This window comes from Salvelinus sp. IW2-2015, linkage group LG1 (assembly GCF_002910315.2).
Source record: "Salvelinus sp. IW2-2015 linkage group LG1, ASM291031v2, whole genome shotgun sequence".
Taxonomy (NCBI): Eukaryota; Metazoa; Chordata; class Actinopteri; order Salmoniformes; family Salmonidae; genus Salvelinus; species Salvelinus sp. IW2-2015.
This window is the reverse complement of record NC_036838.1, coordinates 34,025,954-34,046,660: the sequence shown is the minus strand read 5'-3', so window position 1 is coordinate 34,046,660 and position 20,707 is coordinate 34,025,954. Positions and strand designations below refer to the sequence as shown.

The 20,707-nt window shown below is 42.6% G+C and overlaps 1 protein-coding gene across 2 annotated transcripts in view; it reads right to left on the bottom strand.

Moving 5' to 3' along the window:
• The window catches only part of LOC111966193 (inositol 1,4,5-trisphosphate-gated calcium channel ITPR1), a 157,992-nt gene that overhangs the window by 84,510 nt on the left and 52,775 nt on the right, over positions 1–20,707 (bottom strand). For both annotated transcript variants that reach the window (XM_023990646.2, XM_023990654.2), the window contains exons 4-12: positions 17,122–17,237; positions 16,209–16,295; positions 15,460–15,618; positions 9,096–9,194; positions 8,681–8,764; positions 8,292–8,438; positions 7,982–8,077; positions 7,715–7,759; positions 3,613–3,767 (exon numbers count right to left, since the gene is read on the bottom strand). In XM_023990646.2, the coding sequence (XP_023846414.1) occupies positions 3,613–3,767; positions 7,715–7,759; positions 7,982–8,077; positions 8,292–8,438; positions 8,681–8,764; positions 9,096–9,194; positions 15,460–15,618; positions 16,209–16,295; positions 17,122–17,237 (988 nt within the window). The remainder of the gene's footprint in view (positions 1–3,612; positions 3,768–7,714; positions 7,760–7,981; positions 8,078–8,291; positions 8,439–8,680; positions 8,765–9,095; positions 9,195–15,459; positions 15,619–16,208; positions 16,296–17,121; positions 17,238–20,707) is intronic.

Here is a 20,707-nt window from a genome sequence, read left to right as displayed (position 1 = left end):
CAAGACGGAAACCCTCCCTACCCTCTCCAAAACACAGGCTCAGACCTGTCCTATGTCAACAGATTCTGAACACTCCATGACCCTAACACAGCCCACTCACCCTTTCCACTGAAAGTGAGAACAGAAATGTGTTTTAATGGGGGAATTCCACTTGAAATCAACTAAATGTGTCTGATAACGAACAAACACCACACAAATCTAAAGATTACACACACGACCAGTCAAAAGTTTGGACACACCTACTCATTCAAGGGTTTTTCTTTATTTTTACTATTTTCTACATTGTAGAAATCAAAATTATATTTTATATTTGAGATTCTTCAAAGTAGCCACCCTTTGCCTTGATGACAGCTTTGCACACTCTTGGCATTCTCTCAACCAGCTTCATGAGGTAGTCACCTGGAATGCATTAAAATTAACAGGTGTGCCTCGATAAAAGTTCATTTGTGGAATTTCTTTCCTTCTCAATGCATTTGAGCCAATCAGTTGTGTTGTAACAAGGTAGGGGTGGTATACAGAAGATAGCCCTATTTGGTAAAAGACCAAGTCCATATTATGGCAAGAACAGCTCAAATAAGCAAAGAGAAACAACAGTCCATCATTACTTCAAGCACTATGATGAAACTGGCTCTCATGAGGACCGACACAGGAAAGGAAGACCCAGAGTTACCTCTGCTGCAGAACATAAATTCATTAGAGTTAACTGCACCTCAGATTACAGCACAAATAAATGCTTCACAGAATTCAAGTAACAGACACATCTCAACATCAACTGTTCAGAGGAGATTGCGCGAATCAGGCCTTCATGGTCGAATTGCTGCAAAGAAACCACTACTAAATGACACCAATGATAAGAAGAGACTTGCTTGGGCCAAGAAACACGAGCAATGGACATTAGACCGGTGCAAATCTGTCCTTTGGTCTGATGAGTCCAACCGTCATGTCTTTGTGAGACACAGAGTAGGTGAACGGATGATCTCCGCATGAGTGGTTCCTACCGTGAAACATGGAAGAGGAGGTGTGATGGTGCTTTGCTGGTGACTGTCAGTGATTTATTTAGAATTCAAGGCACACTTAATTCTGCAGCGATACGCCATCCCATMTGGTTTGTGCTTAGTGGAACTATCATTTGTTTTTCAACAGGACAATGACCCAATACACCTCCAGGCTGTGTAAGGGCTATTTGACCAAGAAGGAGAGTGATGGAGTACTGCATCAGATGACCTGGCCTTCACAATCACCTAAACTCAACCCAACTGAGATGGTTTGGGATGAGTTGGACTACAGAGTGGAAAAGCAGCCAACAAGTGCTCAGCATATGTGGAAACTCCTTCAAGACAGTTGGAAAATCATATAAAACACTTTTTGGTTACTACATGATTCCATATGTGTTATGCTATAGTTCTGATGTCATCACTACTATTCTATAATGTAGAAAATAAAGAAAATCCAAACTTTTGACTGGTACTGTATAGATAGATATATATACACTGCTCAAAAAAATAAAGGGAACACTTAAACAACACAATGTAACTCCAAGTCAATCACACTTCTGTGAAATCAAACTGTCCACTTAGGAAGCAACACTGATTGACAATAAATTTCACATGCTGTTGTTGCAAATGGAATAGACAACAGGTGGAAATTATAAGCAATTAGCAAGACACCCCCAATAAAGGAGTGGTTCTGCAGGTGGTGACCACAAACCACTTCTCAGTTCCTATGCTTCCTAGCTGATGTTTTGGTCACTTTTAGAATGTTGGCGGTGCTTTCACTCTAGTGGTAGCATGAGACGGAGTCTACAACCCACACAAGTGGCTCAGGTAAGTGCAGCTCATCCAGGATGGCACATCAATGCGAGCTGTGGCAAGAAGGTTTGCTGTGTCTGTCAGCGTAGTGTCCAGAGCATGGAGGCGCTACCAGGAGACAGGCCAGTACATCAGGAGACGTGAGGAGGCCGTAGGAGGGCAACAACCCAGCAGCAGGACCGCTACCTCCGCCTTTGTGCAAGGAGGAGCAGGAGGAGCACTGCCAGGCCCTGCAAAAATGACCTCCAGCAGGCCACAAATGTGCATATGTTCTCTCAAACGGTCAGAAACAGACTCCATGAGGGTGGTATGAGGCCCGACGTCCCAGGTGGGGTTGTGCTTACAGCCCAACACCGTGCAGGACGTTTGGCATTTGCCAGAGAACACCAGATTGGCAAATTCGCCACTGGCACCCTGTGCTCTTCACAGATGAAAGCAGGTTCACACTGAGCACATGTGACAGACGTGACAGAGTCTGGAGCCGTGGAGAACGTTCTGCTGCCTGCAACATCCTCCAGCATGACCGGTTTGGCGGTGGGTCAGTCATTGTGTGGGGTGGCATTTCTTTTGGGGGCCGCACAGCCCTCCATGTGCTCGCCAGAGGTAGCCTGACTGCCATTAGGTACCGAGATGAGATCCTCAGACCTCTTGTGAGACCATATGCTGGTGCGGTTGGCCCTGGGTTCTCCCAATGCAAGACAATGCTAGACCTCATGTGGTGGGTGTTGTCAGCAGTTCCTGCAAGAGGAAGGCATTGATGCTATGATGGTCCGCCGTTCCCAGACCTGAATCCAATTGAGCACATCTGGGACATCATGTCTCGCTCCATCCACCAACGCCACGTTGCACCACAGACTGTCCAGGAGTGGCGGTGATGCTTTAGTCCAGGTCTGGGAGGAGATCCTCAGGAGACCATCGCCACCTCATCAGGGAGCATGCCCAGGCATTGTAGGGAGGTCATACAGGCACGTGGAGGCCACACACACTACAGAGCCTCATTTTGACTTGTTTTACGGACATTACATCAAAGTTGGATCAGCCTGTAGTGTGGTTTTCCACTTTAATTTTGAGTGTGACTCCAGATCCAGACCCTCCATGGGTTGATAAATTTGATTTCCATTGTTCATTTTTGTTGGTGATTTGTTGTCAGCACATTCAACTATGTAAAGAAAAAAGTATTTTAATAAGAATATTTCATTCATTCAGATCTAGGATGTGTTATTTTGTGTTCCTTTATTTTTTTGAGCCCAGTATATATATATATATATATAATTATATATATATATATATATTGTGTGTGTGTGTGTGTGTGTGTGTGTGTGTGTGTCCTTCCAGGGGGAGGAACATGACTGTTTACTTTTCATATTGCAACATTTTCATTAGAATCTGATCTGCATCAACAGTGGGCTATATAGTCATTGTTTTTTTAGGACTTTCCAGACACACAGTCATCAGAAAATGTTTCAATTATTGAATTGGAATTTCAGTTTAATTCCTCAATTGACTAACTTCACCTCAAATTGACCCCAACCCAGACAAATACAGCATGGTCACTCCCCTTTGCACATGACAACAACACAGGATGTATTTTAAAATCAACAAATTCTCATGGACGTAGTAAAAAGAGAGGTTTCTTATTAGAAAAATGGTAAATTCCTCTGAAAGTATTATGAGTAATAGGGTCTTTTCGCACAATGTGAACTGCAGGGGCTGCTTAGCGGCAGACTAAGTGGCCCTAAAGTCCTATCTGGGCACCAGGAAATCCCCCCTTCTTAGCATGGTAGGCTCCAGCTCAAAGTCCTACCTGGGTACCAGGGAGTCCCCCCCTCTCAAAGTGGTAGGGTCCAGCTCAAAAATGGAGGAGATGTCATTGCCTTCAGGGACAGACACCAGGGTATACATGACCTTCTCCTGGGGGTTCCTGAGGCGGGCGCGGAGGTCGACCTGCTCAGAGTCCAGCTGGAGACACAACATGGAAACACAGTCTTGTCAGATCACTGCAGAGCAACATAGACATGGGCCCTGAAGACCAGGATCAATGATTATGACGATTAAAATAATTGATAGACCATCAATATACACTGAGTATACAAAACATTAAGAACACCTGCTCTTTCCATGAAATACACTGACCAGGTGAAAGCTATGATCCCTTGTCGATGTCAGTTGTTAAATCCACTTCAAATCAATGTAGATGAAGGGGAGGACACAGGTTAAATAAGGATTTTCAAGCCTTGAGACAATTGAGACATGGATTGTGTACCATTCAGAGGACAAATGGGTAAGACAAAAAATTTATGTGCCTTTGAATAAGGTATGGTAGTAGGCGCCAGGCGTACCAGTTTGTGTCAAGAACTGCAACGTGTGTTTCAAGAATCGTCCACCACCCAAAGGACATCCAGCCAACTTGACACAACTGTGGGAAGCATTGGAGTCAACATGGGCCAGCAGTCAACATGGGCCGGCATCCCTATGGAATSCTTTCAACATCTTGTAGCGTCCATGCCCAGACAAATTGAGACTGTTCTGRGGGGGGAGGGGGCTCAATATTAGGAAGGTGTTCCTAATGTTTGGTATACTCACTGTATATGGGTTAAGTTTTAGTAATAGAAACGTTAAAAGGTCAGTTCACACACACATGGGTCAGCTTCCTGTGAAATTCCTAGACAATGACCTAAAGCTCAAATCCTGGGCAGGAACTGACTGAAAAAGATAAGAGAATCACAACTCAAAGGGATCTTTTCATTCACCACAATGTGAGAACATCAATTTGATCCAATTTCTTGTTTTTTTTTATCTAATTTAGGCCAATAGAACTCTATAGGCTTAATTCAATATACTGCACTAAACCTCATGACCTACTAATTGTATGAAGTTTTACAGGCCAAAAGAGACATCTTAGTGTATTGTGAAGTATCAAATCAGTATTATCACTCAAATATCAACAAATATGTATAAATATTAATTTCAGTAATTAGAGTAATAAGTAATTTAGTATAATTATCTGGTTAAACTGCAGCTCTTTTATAAGTTTGGGTCTTCCGCTGTGTTCAGATGGTCACTATTGTTGAGTGGATGATTGTCTAGTAACGCATTACCCTTTTGACTTTATGGTATTGACCCGAACCGCACTGTTCTGGCTTGGGGATTTTCTTTTTACGTCATCCTATCAAGCAACTACATGGTGGATTCATAACCAGGCCAGCGCAGTATAACTTGGCTCAGCTTCGGTATACAGTTGAAGTTGTACGTTTACATACACTTAGGTTGGAGTCATTAAAATAGTACGCAAGTATAAACACCATGGGACCATGCAGCCGCCATACCGCTCAGGAAGGAGACGCGTTCTGTCTCCTAGAGATGAACGTACTTTGGTGCGAAAAATGCAACAGCAAAGGACCTTGAGAAGATGCTGGAGGAAACAGGTACAAAAGTATCTATATCCACAGTAAAAAGAGTCCTATATCGACATAACCTGAAAGGCCGCTCAGCAAGGAAKAAGCCACTGCTCCAAAACCGCCATAAAAATAGCCAGACTATGGTTTGCAACTGCACACGGGGACAAAGATCGTACTTTTTGGAGAAATGTCCTCTGGTCTGATGAAACAAAAATATAACTGTTTGGCCATAATCACCATTGTTATGTTTGGAGGAAAAAGGAAGAGCCTTGCAAGCCGAAGAACACCATCCCAACTGTGAAGCACGGGAGTGGCAGCATCATGTTGTGGGTGTGCTTTGCTGCAGGAGCACCTCATAAAATAGATGGCATCATAAGGAAGAAAATGATGTGGATATATGAAGCAACATCTCAAGACATCAGTCAGGAAGTTAAAGCTTGGTCGCAAATGGGTCTTCCAAATGAACAATGACCCCAAGCATACTTCCAAAGTTGTGGCAAAATGGCTTAAGGACAACAAAGTCAAGGTATTGGAGTGGCCATCACAAAGCCCTGACCTCAATCCTATAGAARAGTTGTGGGCAGAACTGAAAAAGTGTGTGCGAGCAAGGAGGCCTACAAACCTGACTCAGTTACACCAGCTCTGTCAGGAGGAATGGGCCAAAATTCACCCAACTTATTGTGGGAAGCTTGTAGAATGCTACCCGAAACGTTTGACCCAGTTAAACAATTTAAAGGCAATGCTACCAAATACTAATTAGTGTATGTAAACTTCTGACCCACTGGGAATGTAAAAGCTGAAATAAATCATTCTCTACTATTATTCTGACATTTCACATTCTTAAAATAAAGTGGTGATCCTAACTGACCTAAGACAGGGAATATTGACTATAATTAAATGTCAGGAATTGTGAAAAACTGAGTTGAAATGTATTTGGCTAAGGTGTATGTAAACTTCCGACTTCAACTGTATGTCCATCCCCATAGAGCCAGGGACAGACACACACCTCCAGGCATGGAGACAGCCCTCAGCTCCCTGCTCTGATAGTCATACAAGCTTGTTCTACCATGTGTTGACAAAAGGCTGCATTTAACTTTTTTCCACTAATTGGTCTTTTGACCAATCACATCCGATCTTTTGACATATCTTTTTTTCAGATCTAATCTGATTGGTCAATAGACCAATTAGTGAAAAAAGATACGAATTGAGATGCCTGTGTAAACGCGGACTAATGTGACTAGTGCATCAGTACTTACTATATAGTCCTGTGTTTTGTAGAGACAATTGTGCAATTGAGATCATTCCCAGTGGTAGACTGCCATCTGTTGGCTAAAGGCAGGTAACAGTTGCCTGACGACTCAAACTGAATTCTTCCGCTGCTCTATGTTCGCTACATACTTCAGCCTGAGACTGCCATCGTTGAATTTGTTTTTGGTGACGTCAAAATGAGTGGTGTTGTACAAAACAAAGTCATCAGCGATTAGATCATCTCTAACCAATCAGTGTATCAAAACCAATGACATTTTCAAAACACTGCTTTACCAAAGACAGTACAGTATGAAGATAGGCAGAAACTGCCTCTTCAATAGAAATCCTCAACCACACTTGTAGGCGATGTCATGGCGACGTTGGCTAGCAAAGCTCATGCATAGAAACACGTCATCGGGTTTATCGATCGTCTGGCGCCGAACTGCACATGTGCAGGCCGTCAAATCAAAGGCATTCCTCATTCCTTTCATGAGGTTGGAATAATAACATGTTCTACTACTCAAGACATTGGCCAGGCTGTGCCTTTATATTTCAGGAAAATTAACAACTAAGGAAGAATTTTTCACTTACATTGACTTCTCAAACCCCAAACCCCGGACTGGTCTACTTGGTCTGTTTTGCAAGACTTCCCAGAAGTCTTGCGATGTTGCGCCCCTGGGTTTAGAAACTCTGTGGCTTTACCCACGTGTGCTTTGGCTCTAGCCCAACCCATCGGTTTCTGGGACCAATCAGAACGGTTAGAATATGTTTGCTTTATAGAAATAGGCGGCAAGGTACTCAGATCCAGGCTCATTGTGGATAAAAAAAACAAGGTCCATGGGTGTGGCGTAGCGATTGGCTAGAGCAAGGAGTTTGGGTAGCCAGGCAAAGTTATCAGCCCAGTTCCATCAGACTTCTCTATGCAGACACCGCCATCTAATCGTGGTACTGGGGAAGTGCTCGTTACTGTGACATGGTGTTCAAGCGGAGGTACACAAGTTAGAAGAGTTACAATGATCATTGTTTCCTGGGACACACTAGTGGTATGTGGCTGATTCATTTCACATTGTGTCAACGGTGACTGAAGACGTTGGGTTGTGACTGAAGACGTTGGGTTGGTTCATTCAGTCGGACACAGGAAAACACGGTCACAGCAGAATACTGTATCTGGGAACGACTGGTTCAGATGATCCACAGTATTCATCATTCCTCTACACCCTTCAGAGCCCACTGCTACCAGAACAGGACAATGTGACTTACTGAGGAGCGGGACTCCAGGCACTCCTCCTCATAGTCAGGGTTCACCTGGAAAACACACACAAGAGTACATACATATAAGGAGCAAGCTAGAGATGACTTCCCTGGTAAAAATTAAAGATCAATTTGATTTTGACCTGTCTTGTAGGTACCGCAAGGGTGTGTGTGTGTGTGTGTGTGTGTGTGTGTGTGTGTGTGTGTGTGTGTGTGTGTGTGTGTGTGTGTGTGTGTGTGTGTGTGCGTGCGTGTTGTAAAGGCAGTGTTACTGACCTCTGCAGCCAGGTAGTGTCCAGTGGCCAGGTGTTTGAACCTGAACAGACTGTTCCAGTAGCCAGCTCCGCCTCGACATGGATCATGCTGCACCACCTATCATGAGGAGAAACACAGGCATCAGTCACATGTCATATCTCACGCTGGATTTGTGTACATGCACATTTTAACAACTTGTCAGACCATATAATCTTTAAAGTCAAATGTAACTTTTAGTGACCATAAATTGGCAGTTGCGAGGGAGCAGTCAAATTGCCATGATCTGAGGGGCCTTCTACAAACTCTATTTCCATGTGCACTTCCTCCACACCTCCACCTCCCATAAGGCTTTGCTGCTGGTTGCCGAGGTAGCCGACTGACGTCCGGTGGTGCGCAGGAAGACATATTGTTTTTTACGGTGGTCGTCACAGGTGAGGAACTTCTCCTGTTCCGCATGGAACAGGCGCACCACGTCGCCCTGGCAACAAACAGACAGAAAGGTTGTTACCATAGAGACTGCTAGGGAAGTGTCATTCTGCCTTGGGCTAGATTGTTTGGCTAACAATTAACAGTGTTTTGTCTTCAACTGGGATACCAGGTTCGTTGAACCATTATTTTCTCATTCATATTGATTGGATGATGGTCCAAATCAAGGCAAATCAAGGAAAAGTCAACTGTGAAAACCAGGCCTGATTGGTTGAGAACTGTGATAAAACCAACCCCTTTTAGAATGATCTCCTGATTGTCACTCCATTTCATGAACAGCACAATCTTCCAGCTGGTGTTACAGTTGACCGAGTTCACCTGAAACACAAAACAGGCAAAAAGAGTTCCACAGGATTACCAGTTTAATCCTTTAATAACAGAAACACATTATCACTGGTACTCTAATAACTACAGAGCAGCACACCATTCTCACAGAATGAGCTGTAGGCTAGAGCTTAACGCAAATCCTAGAAATAATTGATGCAAATGTGGAGGACCATGGCACAGTGGGGTATTGTCTAATATGGTAGGAGGGGCCCAATAACAGTACACACTACACAGACTCCTATAAATACTCTACATACAGTACACTCCCACACAGCCATCTATAAAACATAGAGATGAGCTGCAGACAGGGTAAGGGTCTAACCTCGTTACATCCTGGGTTGTCCACTAGCTGATGGGTGCTGGCATGTAGGGGCTGGCCAGCATTCACTGGGTTCAGGACCACTTTGTCCCCTATCACCACCTGCAATGAAACATACACACACTACAATTTAGTATGCATTTATTCCACGTGTGCACACACTTATTCATACGTTATGTGCCCACAGAGACACACACTCACGTCAGCTGCTAAGAAACATTAACAAGACTTATTTGCATGTGTCTGTCCACAGTCAAATACAGGATACTATGTGAAGCTCAGAATCACAAACTAAATCATTCATCCACAGGGGCTATTCATTAGATGTATTACTACTAGAACAACCGAGTCATGGCTCCACTTGCGGTCACCTGGTCCTTGGGCTCAGTCATATGTGTTGTGGTTGTAGAATGACTCCCAGCCTCTGCTGCTTTAATCCACTGAGAGCGACTGTTGCAAACTGATATATAGCTCAGGTGGCTGGAACACAACTGAGCAACTGGCGGGCGAGCTACTTATCACCAAAAATAAGTGAGGCGCAGTGCGGGAGGCGAATATAATAAACCTAGGAGATATTGGGGCAAGATATAAATGTTCAGGAGCTGTAGTTTAGAACGTGCAGTGTGATTGGCTGAGCCAAATGTAGACGAGTGCAAGACCTGTTGTAGGTACCAGCGCTAATGTGAAGGCAGGGAAGGCAGAGTTACCTGAGAAAGAGATCCATCCATAACAACTCGATGATGAGCCTCGTGGAATACCTAGAGTGTGACTCTCCAGAAAAGTAGAGTGCTAAAAAGTCTAAATCAAGCTAATGTTAGCTCACAAAACAACCAAAAAAAGGTAAAACCAACGATCATCAGCAATTATTCCATATCAGTAAGTGTACTTACAACACTAAACAAAAATATAAAACGCAACATGTAAAGTGTTGGTACCATGTTTCATGAGCTGAAATAAGATCCCAGAAATGTTCCATATGCACAAAAAGCTTATTTCTCTCAAATTTTGTTCAAAAATKTGTTTACATCCCTGTTTGTGAGCATTTTTCCTTTTCCAAGATAATCCATCAACCTGACAGGAGTGGCATATCAAGAAGCTGATTAAACAGCATGATCATTACACAAGTGCACCTTGTGCTGGGGACAATAAAAGGCCACTCTAAAATGCAGTATTGTCACACAACACAATGTTAAGTTTTGAGGGAGCGTGCAATTGTCATGCAGACTATAGGAATGTCCACCAGAGCTGTTGCCGGAGAATTAATTTTTTATTTCTCTACCATATGTCCATATCCGGCTTCTTCACCTGCAGGATCGTCTGAGACCAGCCACCTGGACAGCTGATGAAACTGTGGGTTTGCACAACCTAAGAACTTCTGCAAAAACTGTCAGAAACGGTCTCAGGGAAGCTCATCTGCATGTTCGTCGTCCTCAACAGAGTCTTGACTTGACCGCAGTTCGTAACCGACTTCAATGGACAAATGCTCACTTTCGATGGCCACTGCCACACTGGAGAAGTTTGCTCTTCACAGATGAATCCCGGTTTCAACTGTACCGGGCAGATGGCAGACAGCGTGTATGGGGTTGTGTGTGCAAGCAGATTGTTGATATCAACTTTGTGAACAGAGTGCCCCATGGTGGCAGTGGGATTATGGTATAGGCAGGCATAAGCTAAGGACAACGAACACAATCAGATTTTATCGATGGCAATTTGAATGCACAGAGATACCGTGACGAGAACCTGAGGCCAATCCTGCCATTCATCCTCCGCCATCTCCTCATGTTTCAGCATGATAATGCACGGCCCAATGTCGCAAAGATCTGTGCACAATTCCTGGAAGCTGAAAATGTTCCAGTTTCCATGGCCTGCATACTCACCAGACATGTCAAACATTGAGAATGTTTGGGATTCTCTGGATCGACGTGTACAACAGCGTGTTCCAGTTCCCACCAATATCCAGCAACTTCGCACAGCCATTGAAGAGGAGTGGGACAACATTCCACAGGACACAATCAACAGCCTGATCAACTTGATGCGAAGGAGATGTGTCGCGCTGCATGAGGCAAATGGTGGTCACACCAGATATTGACTGGTTTTCTGATCCACACCCCTACCTTTTCTTTTAAGGTATCTGTGACCAACAGATGCATATCTGTATTACCAGTCATGTGAAATCCAACGATTAGGGCCGAATGAACTTATTTAATATTGACTGATTTCCTTATATGAACTGTAACTCAGTAAAATCTTTGAAACTTTTGCATGTTGCGTTTAGATTTTTGTTCAGTGTAGTTAGATGCACCATTTAGTACTTTTAGCCAGCTAGCTAGCTAACTGGTAGGCTAGCGAACCTGGTAAACAAACTTTGCAAACATAGCTACTTAAGCTACAAAATGAATACCTAGTTAGTTGTGGAGAATTACACACACAAACTGTGTGTATCATTCAGAAAAYATGCATATTTATTTCATTATTAGCAAAGTAAAATGGTGTTTTTTAGCACATGCACAGCCACCATCTTGGACAGAAAACCTTTTTCTTGCTACTGCCTCCCGCCTACTTGATTCCGCCAACCCAAAACTGACATTAATGTGCTGTGCCACTGTGCAAACGTTTTGTCATAGGGTTTTGCAAGCTGCGTGTTGCAAAAAACCAAAACATTTACAAAAAAAAATCTGGAGCTGTGGCGGTCATGAAGTTTTGTCAGCTGGGATTGTCAAGCAAATAACCGTTAATTAACAAACACATTTAGCATCTCCTGGTTTCCAGGCATAGCCTACAAGCCACTGATGCAGACCTTTGGAACATCTACATTTTAAAAAGTCTAATAAATCCATTTACTATAGCCTACACCATCACAATACATCTAATCTTTATTTTAGACAGGTCTAAAGAAACATGATATAAAGAAAATGTAGTCTATTTCAGAAGAACAGAATAGAATACTCTGGTTGTCCTTATGTTAGGTCCTGATCTGGCTATGCCTTATGGTTGTGGGATACACTAGTTTATGTAGCAGAAAATATTTGCTTAGAATTCCATGGCATTATTTTATAATATGAATAATATAATTGAACATAGCTGAATAAAATAGAAAGAACATTTTCTCCAAACGATTTGAGGGAGTGTGCACATGTGTCTATTCTGTGTTGAGCGGTTAATAAAGAAACAGGTCCTCCTAAATGCTTAATTTACAGTTATGTATGCAACTTTAGTGGTGATACAAATGTTGGGCTATATGTTTTGATATTTAATACGTTCTAAGGCTGCATGATGCGACTAATGATGATTTGAAAAAAGTTGCATGAAAGGCATGAGCTCTGCTTTGTTTTTTTTCACAGGCTGTACACACTTCATCAGTCTCTCATTCACAATTGGACAAGCACTTGATAATGCCTCCAATTTCCCGGCGGCATCCCCTTTGTGTGGGCGTAACGCCCCCTAAAAAAAGACATGCCTTTTGTGGCCAGTTACCGTTGTGCACTTGGGTTGAATATAATAATTATCAGCTGTGCACGCCAAAGCACCTCTCACTCGCATGGCTCTCTCAGATATCTTAATTCTTATTAGCCAATGCCCATCACGTGATCGGGTCCTTCTCACAGGCTACAAGTGAAGACAGACATATCGTGGAGGCAACTGCGCACGTCCTTATTGAATTCCGAGGCACATATTGAAGATGTTGGATGAATTATCCACATTTACTTTTCGTCAGCCAACAAGATGAGTAGGCCTAACAAACAGCAAAAGTACTAGCCTATGTCAATATATTATTATTATTACTTTCTCGTCCTTCTGTGCGAGGAAGAAATGTTCCAAACATAGTCTGGGACAGTTGTTTGATGCAATAGATCCCAAATTAATACAACCACGAGCATCCATAAAACATTTTAAAACCAATGAGGCTGATGCAGTCGTGTGAGAAACCTGTCATCATGCAAGCAGTCATACAAGTATTTCACACCATTTTAAAGATACCATTTTAAAGATACATTTGTTGTTAATCCCACCACAGTGTCCGATTTAAAAAAGGCTTTACGACGAAAGCACACCAAACGATTATGTTAGGTCAGTACCTAGTCACAGAAAAACAGCCATTTTTCCAGCCAAAGAGAGGAGTCTTTAAAAGCAGAAATACAGATAAAAATGTATCACTAACCTTTGATGATCTTCATCAGATGACACTCATAGGACTTCATGTTACACAATACATGTATGTTTTGTTCGGTAAAGTTCATATTTATATCCAAAAATCTGAGTTTAAATTGGCGCGTTATGTTCAGTAGTTCCAAAACATCCGGTGATTTTGCAGAGAGCCACATCAATTTACAGAAATACTCCACATAAACATTGCTAAAAGATACAACTGTTAAGCATGGAATTTTAGAAACATGTCAAACGAAGTATAGAATCAATCTTTAGGATGTTTTTAACATAAATCTTCAATAATGTTCCAACCGGAGAATTCCTTTGTCTTCAGAAATGCAATGGAACGCAAGCTAACTATCACGTGAACGCGCATGGTCAGCTCGTGGCTCTCTGGCAGACCTCTGACTCAATCCCCTCTCATTCGCCCCCACTTCACAGTAGAAGCATCAAACAAGGTTCTAAAGACTGTTGACATCTAGTGAAAGCCTTAGGAAGTGCAATATGACCCCATAGACACTGTGTATTCGATAGGCAAAGAGTTGAAAAACTACAAACCTCAGATTTCCCACTTCCTGGTTGGATTTTTTCTCAGATTTTTGCCTGACAGATGAGTTCTGTTATACTCACAGACATCATTCAAACAGTTTTAGAAACTTCAGAGTGTTTTCTATCCAAATCTACTAATTATATGCATATTCTGGCTTTTATGGCTGAGTAGCAGGCAGTTTAATTTGGGCACGCTTTTCATCCAAAATTCCCAATGCTGCCCCCTACCCTAGAGAAGTTAGCGGGTAAACACCATTCTCAAAAATGAACAAAAATGTGATTATGCATGTAATGCTTTATTATAAAGGTGCAATTTTTTATGGAAACAATTGTCTTCCCCAAACTTCAGACGGGCCTGATTTTTAATTACTTAAAATTCATACAATGTGATTCTCTGGATTTTTGTTTTAGATTCCGTCTCTCACAGTTGAAGTGTACCTATGATAAAGATTACAGACCTCTACATGCTTTGTAAGTAGGAAAACCTGCAAAATCGGCAGTGTTTCAAATACTTGTTCTCCCCACTGTATGTGAAATTTGTTTTTATTTAGAATGGACCATTATCACACCCTTGTCTCGAAATAGGGGCAAAAAATACATCTATGGACTTAAATAGCGAATGGAGGACGTATTTTCCAGTGGTTCATTTTCATGCCAGCCAGGTAGGCTATACTCCCATTGTAAAGAGAAGCAATGTGCTTACTATCAGGAAAGTTGAGAAATAAATATAGTAGCCCTAGCCTATAGAAAGCTGATGGGATCCTCTTTCTTATAGAGGCCATCAAAACTGTTTTATCTCACGCAATTGCATAGAAATGTTGCGCAACACGGGCTCTCATGAAGTGTTTGATTAGATTTTCGAAAACATTTGCATTGAAGTTAGAGTGATTAGAGGGACAATAGAGTGCTGAGTACCAGGCAGTTAGCAAGCTTGGGAGGCTACTAATGACCATCAGCAACATCAGAGCTTGGAGAAGCTTAGTTACCAGTTACCGTGACTAAATGATTACGTGGAATTTGACTGCGGTCATGACTCGTGACCACCGGTGTGGCAGTAATACGGTCACCATAACAGCCCTATCTGTGACCATATTAGATTTCCTTACACATTTGATTCACTCAGTCTGAGGACTTGTTTAAGTTGACTTACCCCATAAGATTCAAGCGATTCCTACATACAGTATGTGATAATTTCCATAGGTGTAACTCACTGTCTCCTATAGAGCGCAGCTTGTAGAAGGGATCGATGTATATAAATAAACATTTATAAACTGGGTGGATCGAGCCCTGAATGCTGATTGGCTGACAGCCGTGGTATATCAGACCGTATACCATGGGTATGACACCTCAGGGTTTGTGGTATATGGCCAATATACCACGGCTAAGGGCTGTATCCAGGAACTCTGTGTTGCGTYGTGCGTAAGAACAGCCCTGAGCCGTGGTATATTGGCCATATACCCTCTGGCCTTATTGCTTAAATAGATAGAACTCACACTATGTGTCACACTATGTGTCACACTAACACCTATGGAGCAGAACTAGTAGAACCATATACTGTAGATAGAACTCACACGGTCTCCTATGGACCGCAGCTTGTAGAACCATGATATAGATACAGTAGAACTCACGCTATCTCCTATGAAGTGGAGCTTTAGAACCATATAGAACTCACACTGTCTCCTATGGAGCGCAACTTGTAGAAGGGTTGAATGTAGAACCAGGAGCCTTCGTTCCCGGCCGTGTCCAGCATCACTCTCATGGCATTCTTCTCCAGCAGCGCTGGGAGACGCTTGTTCACAGTCAAGTACTTGTTACTCTTCAAATGGAGGAGCTGGGGGAAAACAGCAAACATACAATATTATACGATACAATAACTTATGTCTGTCATTTTTGTGATACAAACATACTGAACAGTTTTGCTTGTGCACTTCATCATCATCATATGATTTATTCTTGTGTTGTGTGGGCTTTCTCTGCCCTTATGAGCATGCAAAACATTTTAGTCTCTCAGAGCAGTCTACGACTGAATGGTTATGACTGAGAAAAGAATATGCTCAATTCTGAAGCTAGAAAAACACTATCTAGATCCTCCCACATTACTGTTCTATTTATAAACACACAGAAACCACATGGATGCCTCCAGGGCTACCAGTCTCTCCTCACCAAGAACCAGCAAAATATATTGGATGGAAAGCCTCAAAATGCTTTCCTCACTTTAAAACCTCATAGAAATATGTGGGCTACGATGACATTATTGGCCTCAAATTTGGAATATGAGACGTGAGCTGTAACTGAATGTGTTGAGACGGTTACTCATTATGACATGAATTGGCTTCATTGATGAAGTGACTTTCAGCCGTGAGTACAAGCCAGACATCGGTCTTGCAGACAATGAATATGTACACACACACACACACACACCTGAATGACGTTCCCATACTGAATCACCGTTCCGAGCAACTTTTTATTTTCCGAATCGTTTTGCTTCTTTTCCAAATCTGCTGCATGCTACATAAGTGAGGGAAAGAGTGAAGAGTTACAGACCATTATTATTGCTACTACCAACATTGCTGCTGCTTTTGCACAAATAATTATACATATGGACTTGTGTAGGAGGGAATATGACAGAAATCTATGACAGAAATCTCAAATAAAAAGAATGTAGCAACGGCATGTGCAGTTGCCTGCAAGCGTCAACTGGAATGCTAGAACCTAAAACATCACATCACCATGGTAACACAGGAGAGATTTGAATCTATCATTTTATGACTGTAGTTAGATTCCAGAAGGCTTTAAATGGTTTTGTTTTAGGAGAGAGAGAGAAATGTGGGACGGGAGTAGCGAAACTAAAGTATGCTTCAGAAATGTCTATAAAAGGACCTGAACATTACCTCAGCAAATATATAATCCTCCATAAGAATACCCTCAAACGAGTGTGGGGACAGAAAACCTATCCTCTCTAAGAGAGCTCCTCAAACAGTGGTGGTGAGGCCAAGACTGCTACTGTACCTGTCAAACTAGACAAGTCTGTTAAAGGGAACTGCAGGATGTAGTATTTCACATTTGTACGAGGGATTACCACAGTCAAAKAAAAACTATGAGTGTAAGTGCTTTACTAATGTAATGTAGCTGTATTGGATTTTAAAAGTATTGCTAGTTTAGAGTTTAGTTTAAATTAGTTATCCACAGAGGGCTCATCTATTGTTACTCTTCTTCATTCCGTTGGATATGAGATGACGAGTCATTATACCACTGAATAATGTATATAATCAATAATTTAATACAGTAATATGTTAAGACAGTTGTATAGGGGTCAGGTGGAGGAGTCACTCACATGGAGTTTGTTGAGGAGGACCGTGTCCGTGGTGCTGTTTCCTCCAGGTTTCGCTGCCTTCCAGAACTGTTTCTGAGCAGAGTACCGATTCATTGGACACAACCTGAACAGACAGTCTGAACAGAGAGACAAATCAAATCAAAGTGTATTGGTCACGTACACAGTTTAGCAGATGTTATAGCGGGCCCAGTGAAATGCGTTTTGTTACTAGTTGCAGCAAAAATGTCAAACAAGTACACAAATAATAGTTCAAAACAAGAAATCACGAATGTCAGTATGAATCCAGTTAACAACACAAATAACACTATCAGTAATCTGCAATCTATGTGTATATCCACCAAAACTACAGAGTATACAAAACATTAGGAACTTTTCATGACAGATTGACCAGGCGAATCCAGGTAAAAGCTATGATCCCTTCTTCATGTGACAGTGTAGACGAAGGGGAGGAGACCGGTTAAATAAGGATTTTTAAGCCTTGAGACATGGATTGTGTGTGTGTGTGTGTACGCCATTCAGAGGGAGAATGGGCAAGACAAAATATTTAAGTGCCTTTGAATGGGGTATGTTAGTACGTGCCAGGCGCCTGTCAAGAATTGCATTGCTGCTGGTTTTTTAATGCTCAATAGATTCCCGTGTGTATCAAGAATGGTCCACCACCCAAAGGACATCCAGACAACTTTATACAACTGCGGGAATCATTGGAGTCAACATGGGCCAGCATCCCTGTTGGAACGCTTTCAACACCTTGTAGAGTCCATGCCCTGTCGAATTGAGGCTGTTCTGTGGGCAAAAGGGGGTGTAATTCAATATTAGCACGGTGTTCTTAATGGTTTGTACACTCAGTGTATATACTCAGAATGATATGTACAGCAGTAGATATATAAGTGAGCTACAATATGTGAAGAATACAGTATGAATGCAAAGTGTGAAAAACTGCATAAAATAAATGTTTCATGTCTTTATATACATAGGAGAGGAGCGTTGGCTGTGTGTGTGTGTGTGTTTGTAAGTAGATAATGAATAACAGTTTCAGAGGTGAAGGATAGTTAGGATTGAGGTGTTGTCAATGCAGCTATATTGAAGTTGCTGAAACAATAACTAAGGATGAACTTCCAATTGATCGATGTAAATAAATACACAATGCTAAGTGAGGTGCCTAATGATGCACACACCGACAAAGCCATACGTGCACAAAACACTTGCATCATCATTCTCCCAAAGTTACATGCTAAAACACACACACAGTTTAAAATCAGGTTAATATCCAGATAAATCTTTTGAGCTCAGATCAAAGAGGGAGAGGATGTGACGTGTGTATTTCCTCCATTAGTGGAGGAAAAATGGATAGGGTAATCAAATCAACAGGTGTAGACTTTACCGTGAAATGCTTACTTACAAGCCCCTTAACCAACAATGCAGTAAAARWWTTTTTTTAAAGAGTTAAGAAAATATTTACAAAATAAGTAAAGGCATCCCAAGTGGCGCAGCGGTCTAAGTGCTTGAGGTGTCACTACAGACCTGGGTTCAATACCAGTCTGTGTCACAACTGGCCGTGACCGGGAGTCCCATAGGGCGAAGCACAATTGGCTTAACGTCATATCAAATCAAATTTTATTTGTCACATACACATAGTTAGCAGATGTTAATGCGAGTGTAGCGAAATGCTTGTGCTTCTAGTTCCGCAACGAGTAATCTACGAGTAATCTAACCTAACAATTCCACAACTACTACCTTATACACACAAGTGTAAAGGGATAAAGAATATGTACATAAAGATATATGAATGACTGATGGTACAGAACGGTAAGATGCAGTAGATGGTATAGAGTACAGTATATACATATGAGATGAGTAATGTAGAGTATATAAACATAAAGTGGCATAGTTTAAAGTGGCTAGTGATACATGTATTACATAAAGATGGCAAGATGCAGTAGATGATATAGAGTACAGTATATACATATACATATGAGATGAGTAATATAGGGTATGTAAACATTATATTAAGTGGGATTGTTTAAAGTGGCTAGTGATACATTTTTACATCAATTTCTCTCTCCATTACTGTCCTGTCGATGTGGATAGGGGGGTGCTCCCTCTGCTGTTGCCTGAAGTCCACAATCATCTCCTTTGTTTTGTTGACATTGAGTGTGAGGTTATTTTCCTGACACCACACTCCGAGGGCCCTCACCTCCTCCCTGTAGGCCATCTCGTCGTTGTTGGTAATCAAGCCTACCACTGTAGTGTCGTCCGCAAACTTGATGATTGAGTTGGAGGCGTGCATGGCCACGCAGTCGTGGGTGAACAGGGAGTACAGGAGAGGGCTCAGAACGCACCCTTGTGGGGCCCCAGTGTTGAGGATCAGCGGGGTAGGGCCCGTCAGAAAGTCCAGTACCGAGTTGCACAGGGCGGGGCTGAGACCCAGGGTCTCGAGCTTGATGACGAGTTTGGAGGGTACTATGGTGTTAAATGCTGAGCTGTAGTCGATGAACAGCATTCTCACATAGGTATTCCTCTTGTCCAGATGGGTTAGGGCAGTGTGCAGTGTGGTTGCAATTGCGTCGTCTGTGGACCTATTGGGGCGGTAAGCAAATTGGAGTGGGTCTAGGGTGGAGGTGATATGGTCCTTGACTAGTCTCTCAAAGCACTTCATGATGACGGAAGTAGTCGTTTAGCTCAGTTACCTTAGCTTTCTTGGGAACAGGAACAATGGTGGCCCTCTTGAAGCATGTGGGAACAGCAGACTGGGATAAGGATTGATTGAATATGTCCGTAAACACACCAGCCAGCTGGTCTGCGCATGCTCTGAGGATGCGGCTGGGAATGCCGTTCGGGCCTGCAGCCTTGCGAGGGTTAACACGTTTAAATGTTTTACTCACCTCGGCTGCAGTGAAGGAGAGCCCGCAGGTTTTGGTAGCGGGCCGTGTCAGTGGCACTGTATTGTCCTCAAAACGAGCAAAAAAGTTATTTAGTCTGTCTGGGAGCAAGACATCCTGGTCCACGACGGGGCTGGTTTTCTTTTTGTAATTCGTGATTGACTGTAGACCTGTCTCTTATACACATCTAGATGTGTATAAGAGACAGTAGCTACACTGTTTGTATTCGGTCATGTTTCCGGTCACCTTGCCCTGGTTAAAAGCAGTGGTTTGCGCTTTCAGTTTCGCGCGAATGCTGCCAACAATCCACGGTTTCTGGTTTGGGAATGTTTTAATCGTTGCTGTGGGTATAACGTCGCCGATGCACTGTCTAATGAACTCGTTCACCGAATCAGCGTATTCGTCAATGTTGTTGTTGGACGCAATGCGGAACATATCCCAATCCACGTGATCGAAGCAGTCTTGAAGCGTGGAATCAGATTGGTCGGACCAGCGTTGAACAGACCTGAGCGCGGGAGCTTCTTGTTTTAGTTTCTGTCTGTAGGCTGGAAGCAACAAAATGGAGTCGTGGTCAACTTTTCCGAAAGGAGGGCGGGGGGGGGGCCTCATCTGGGTTAGGGGAGGGTTTGACTCTTCGCGCTCTAGCGACTCCTTGTTGTGGGCCGGGCGTCGTCAGTTGAACAGTGTTTCCACCGACACATTGGTGC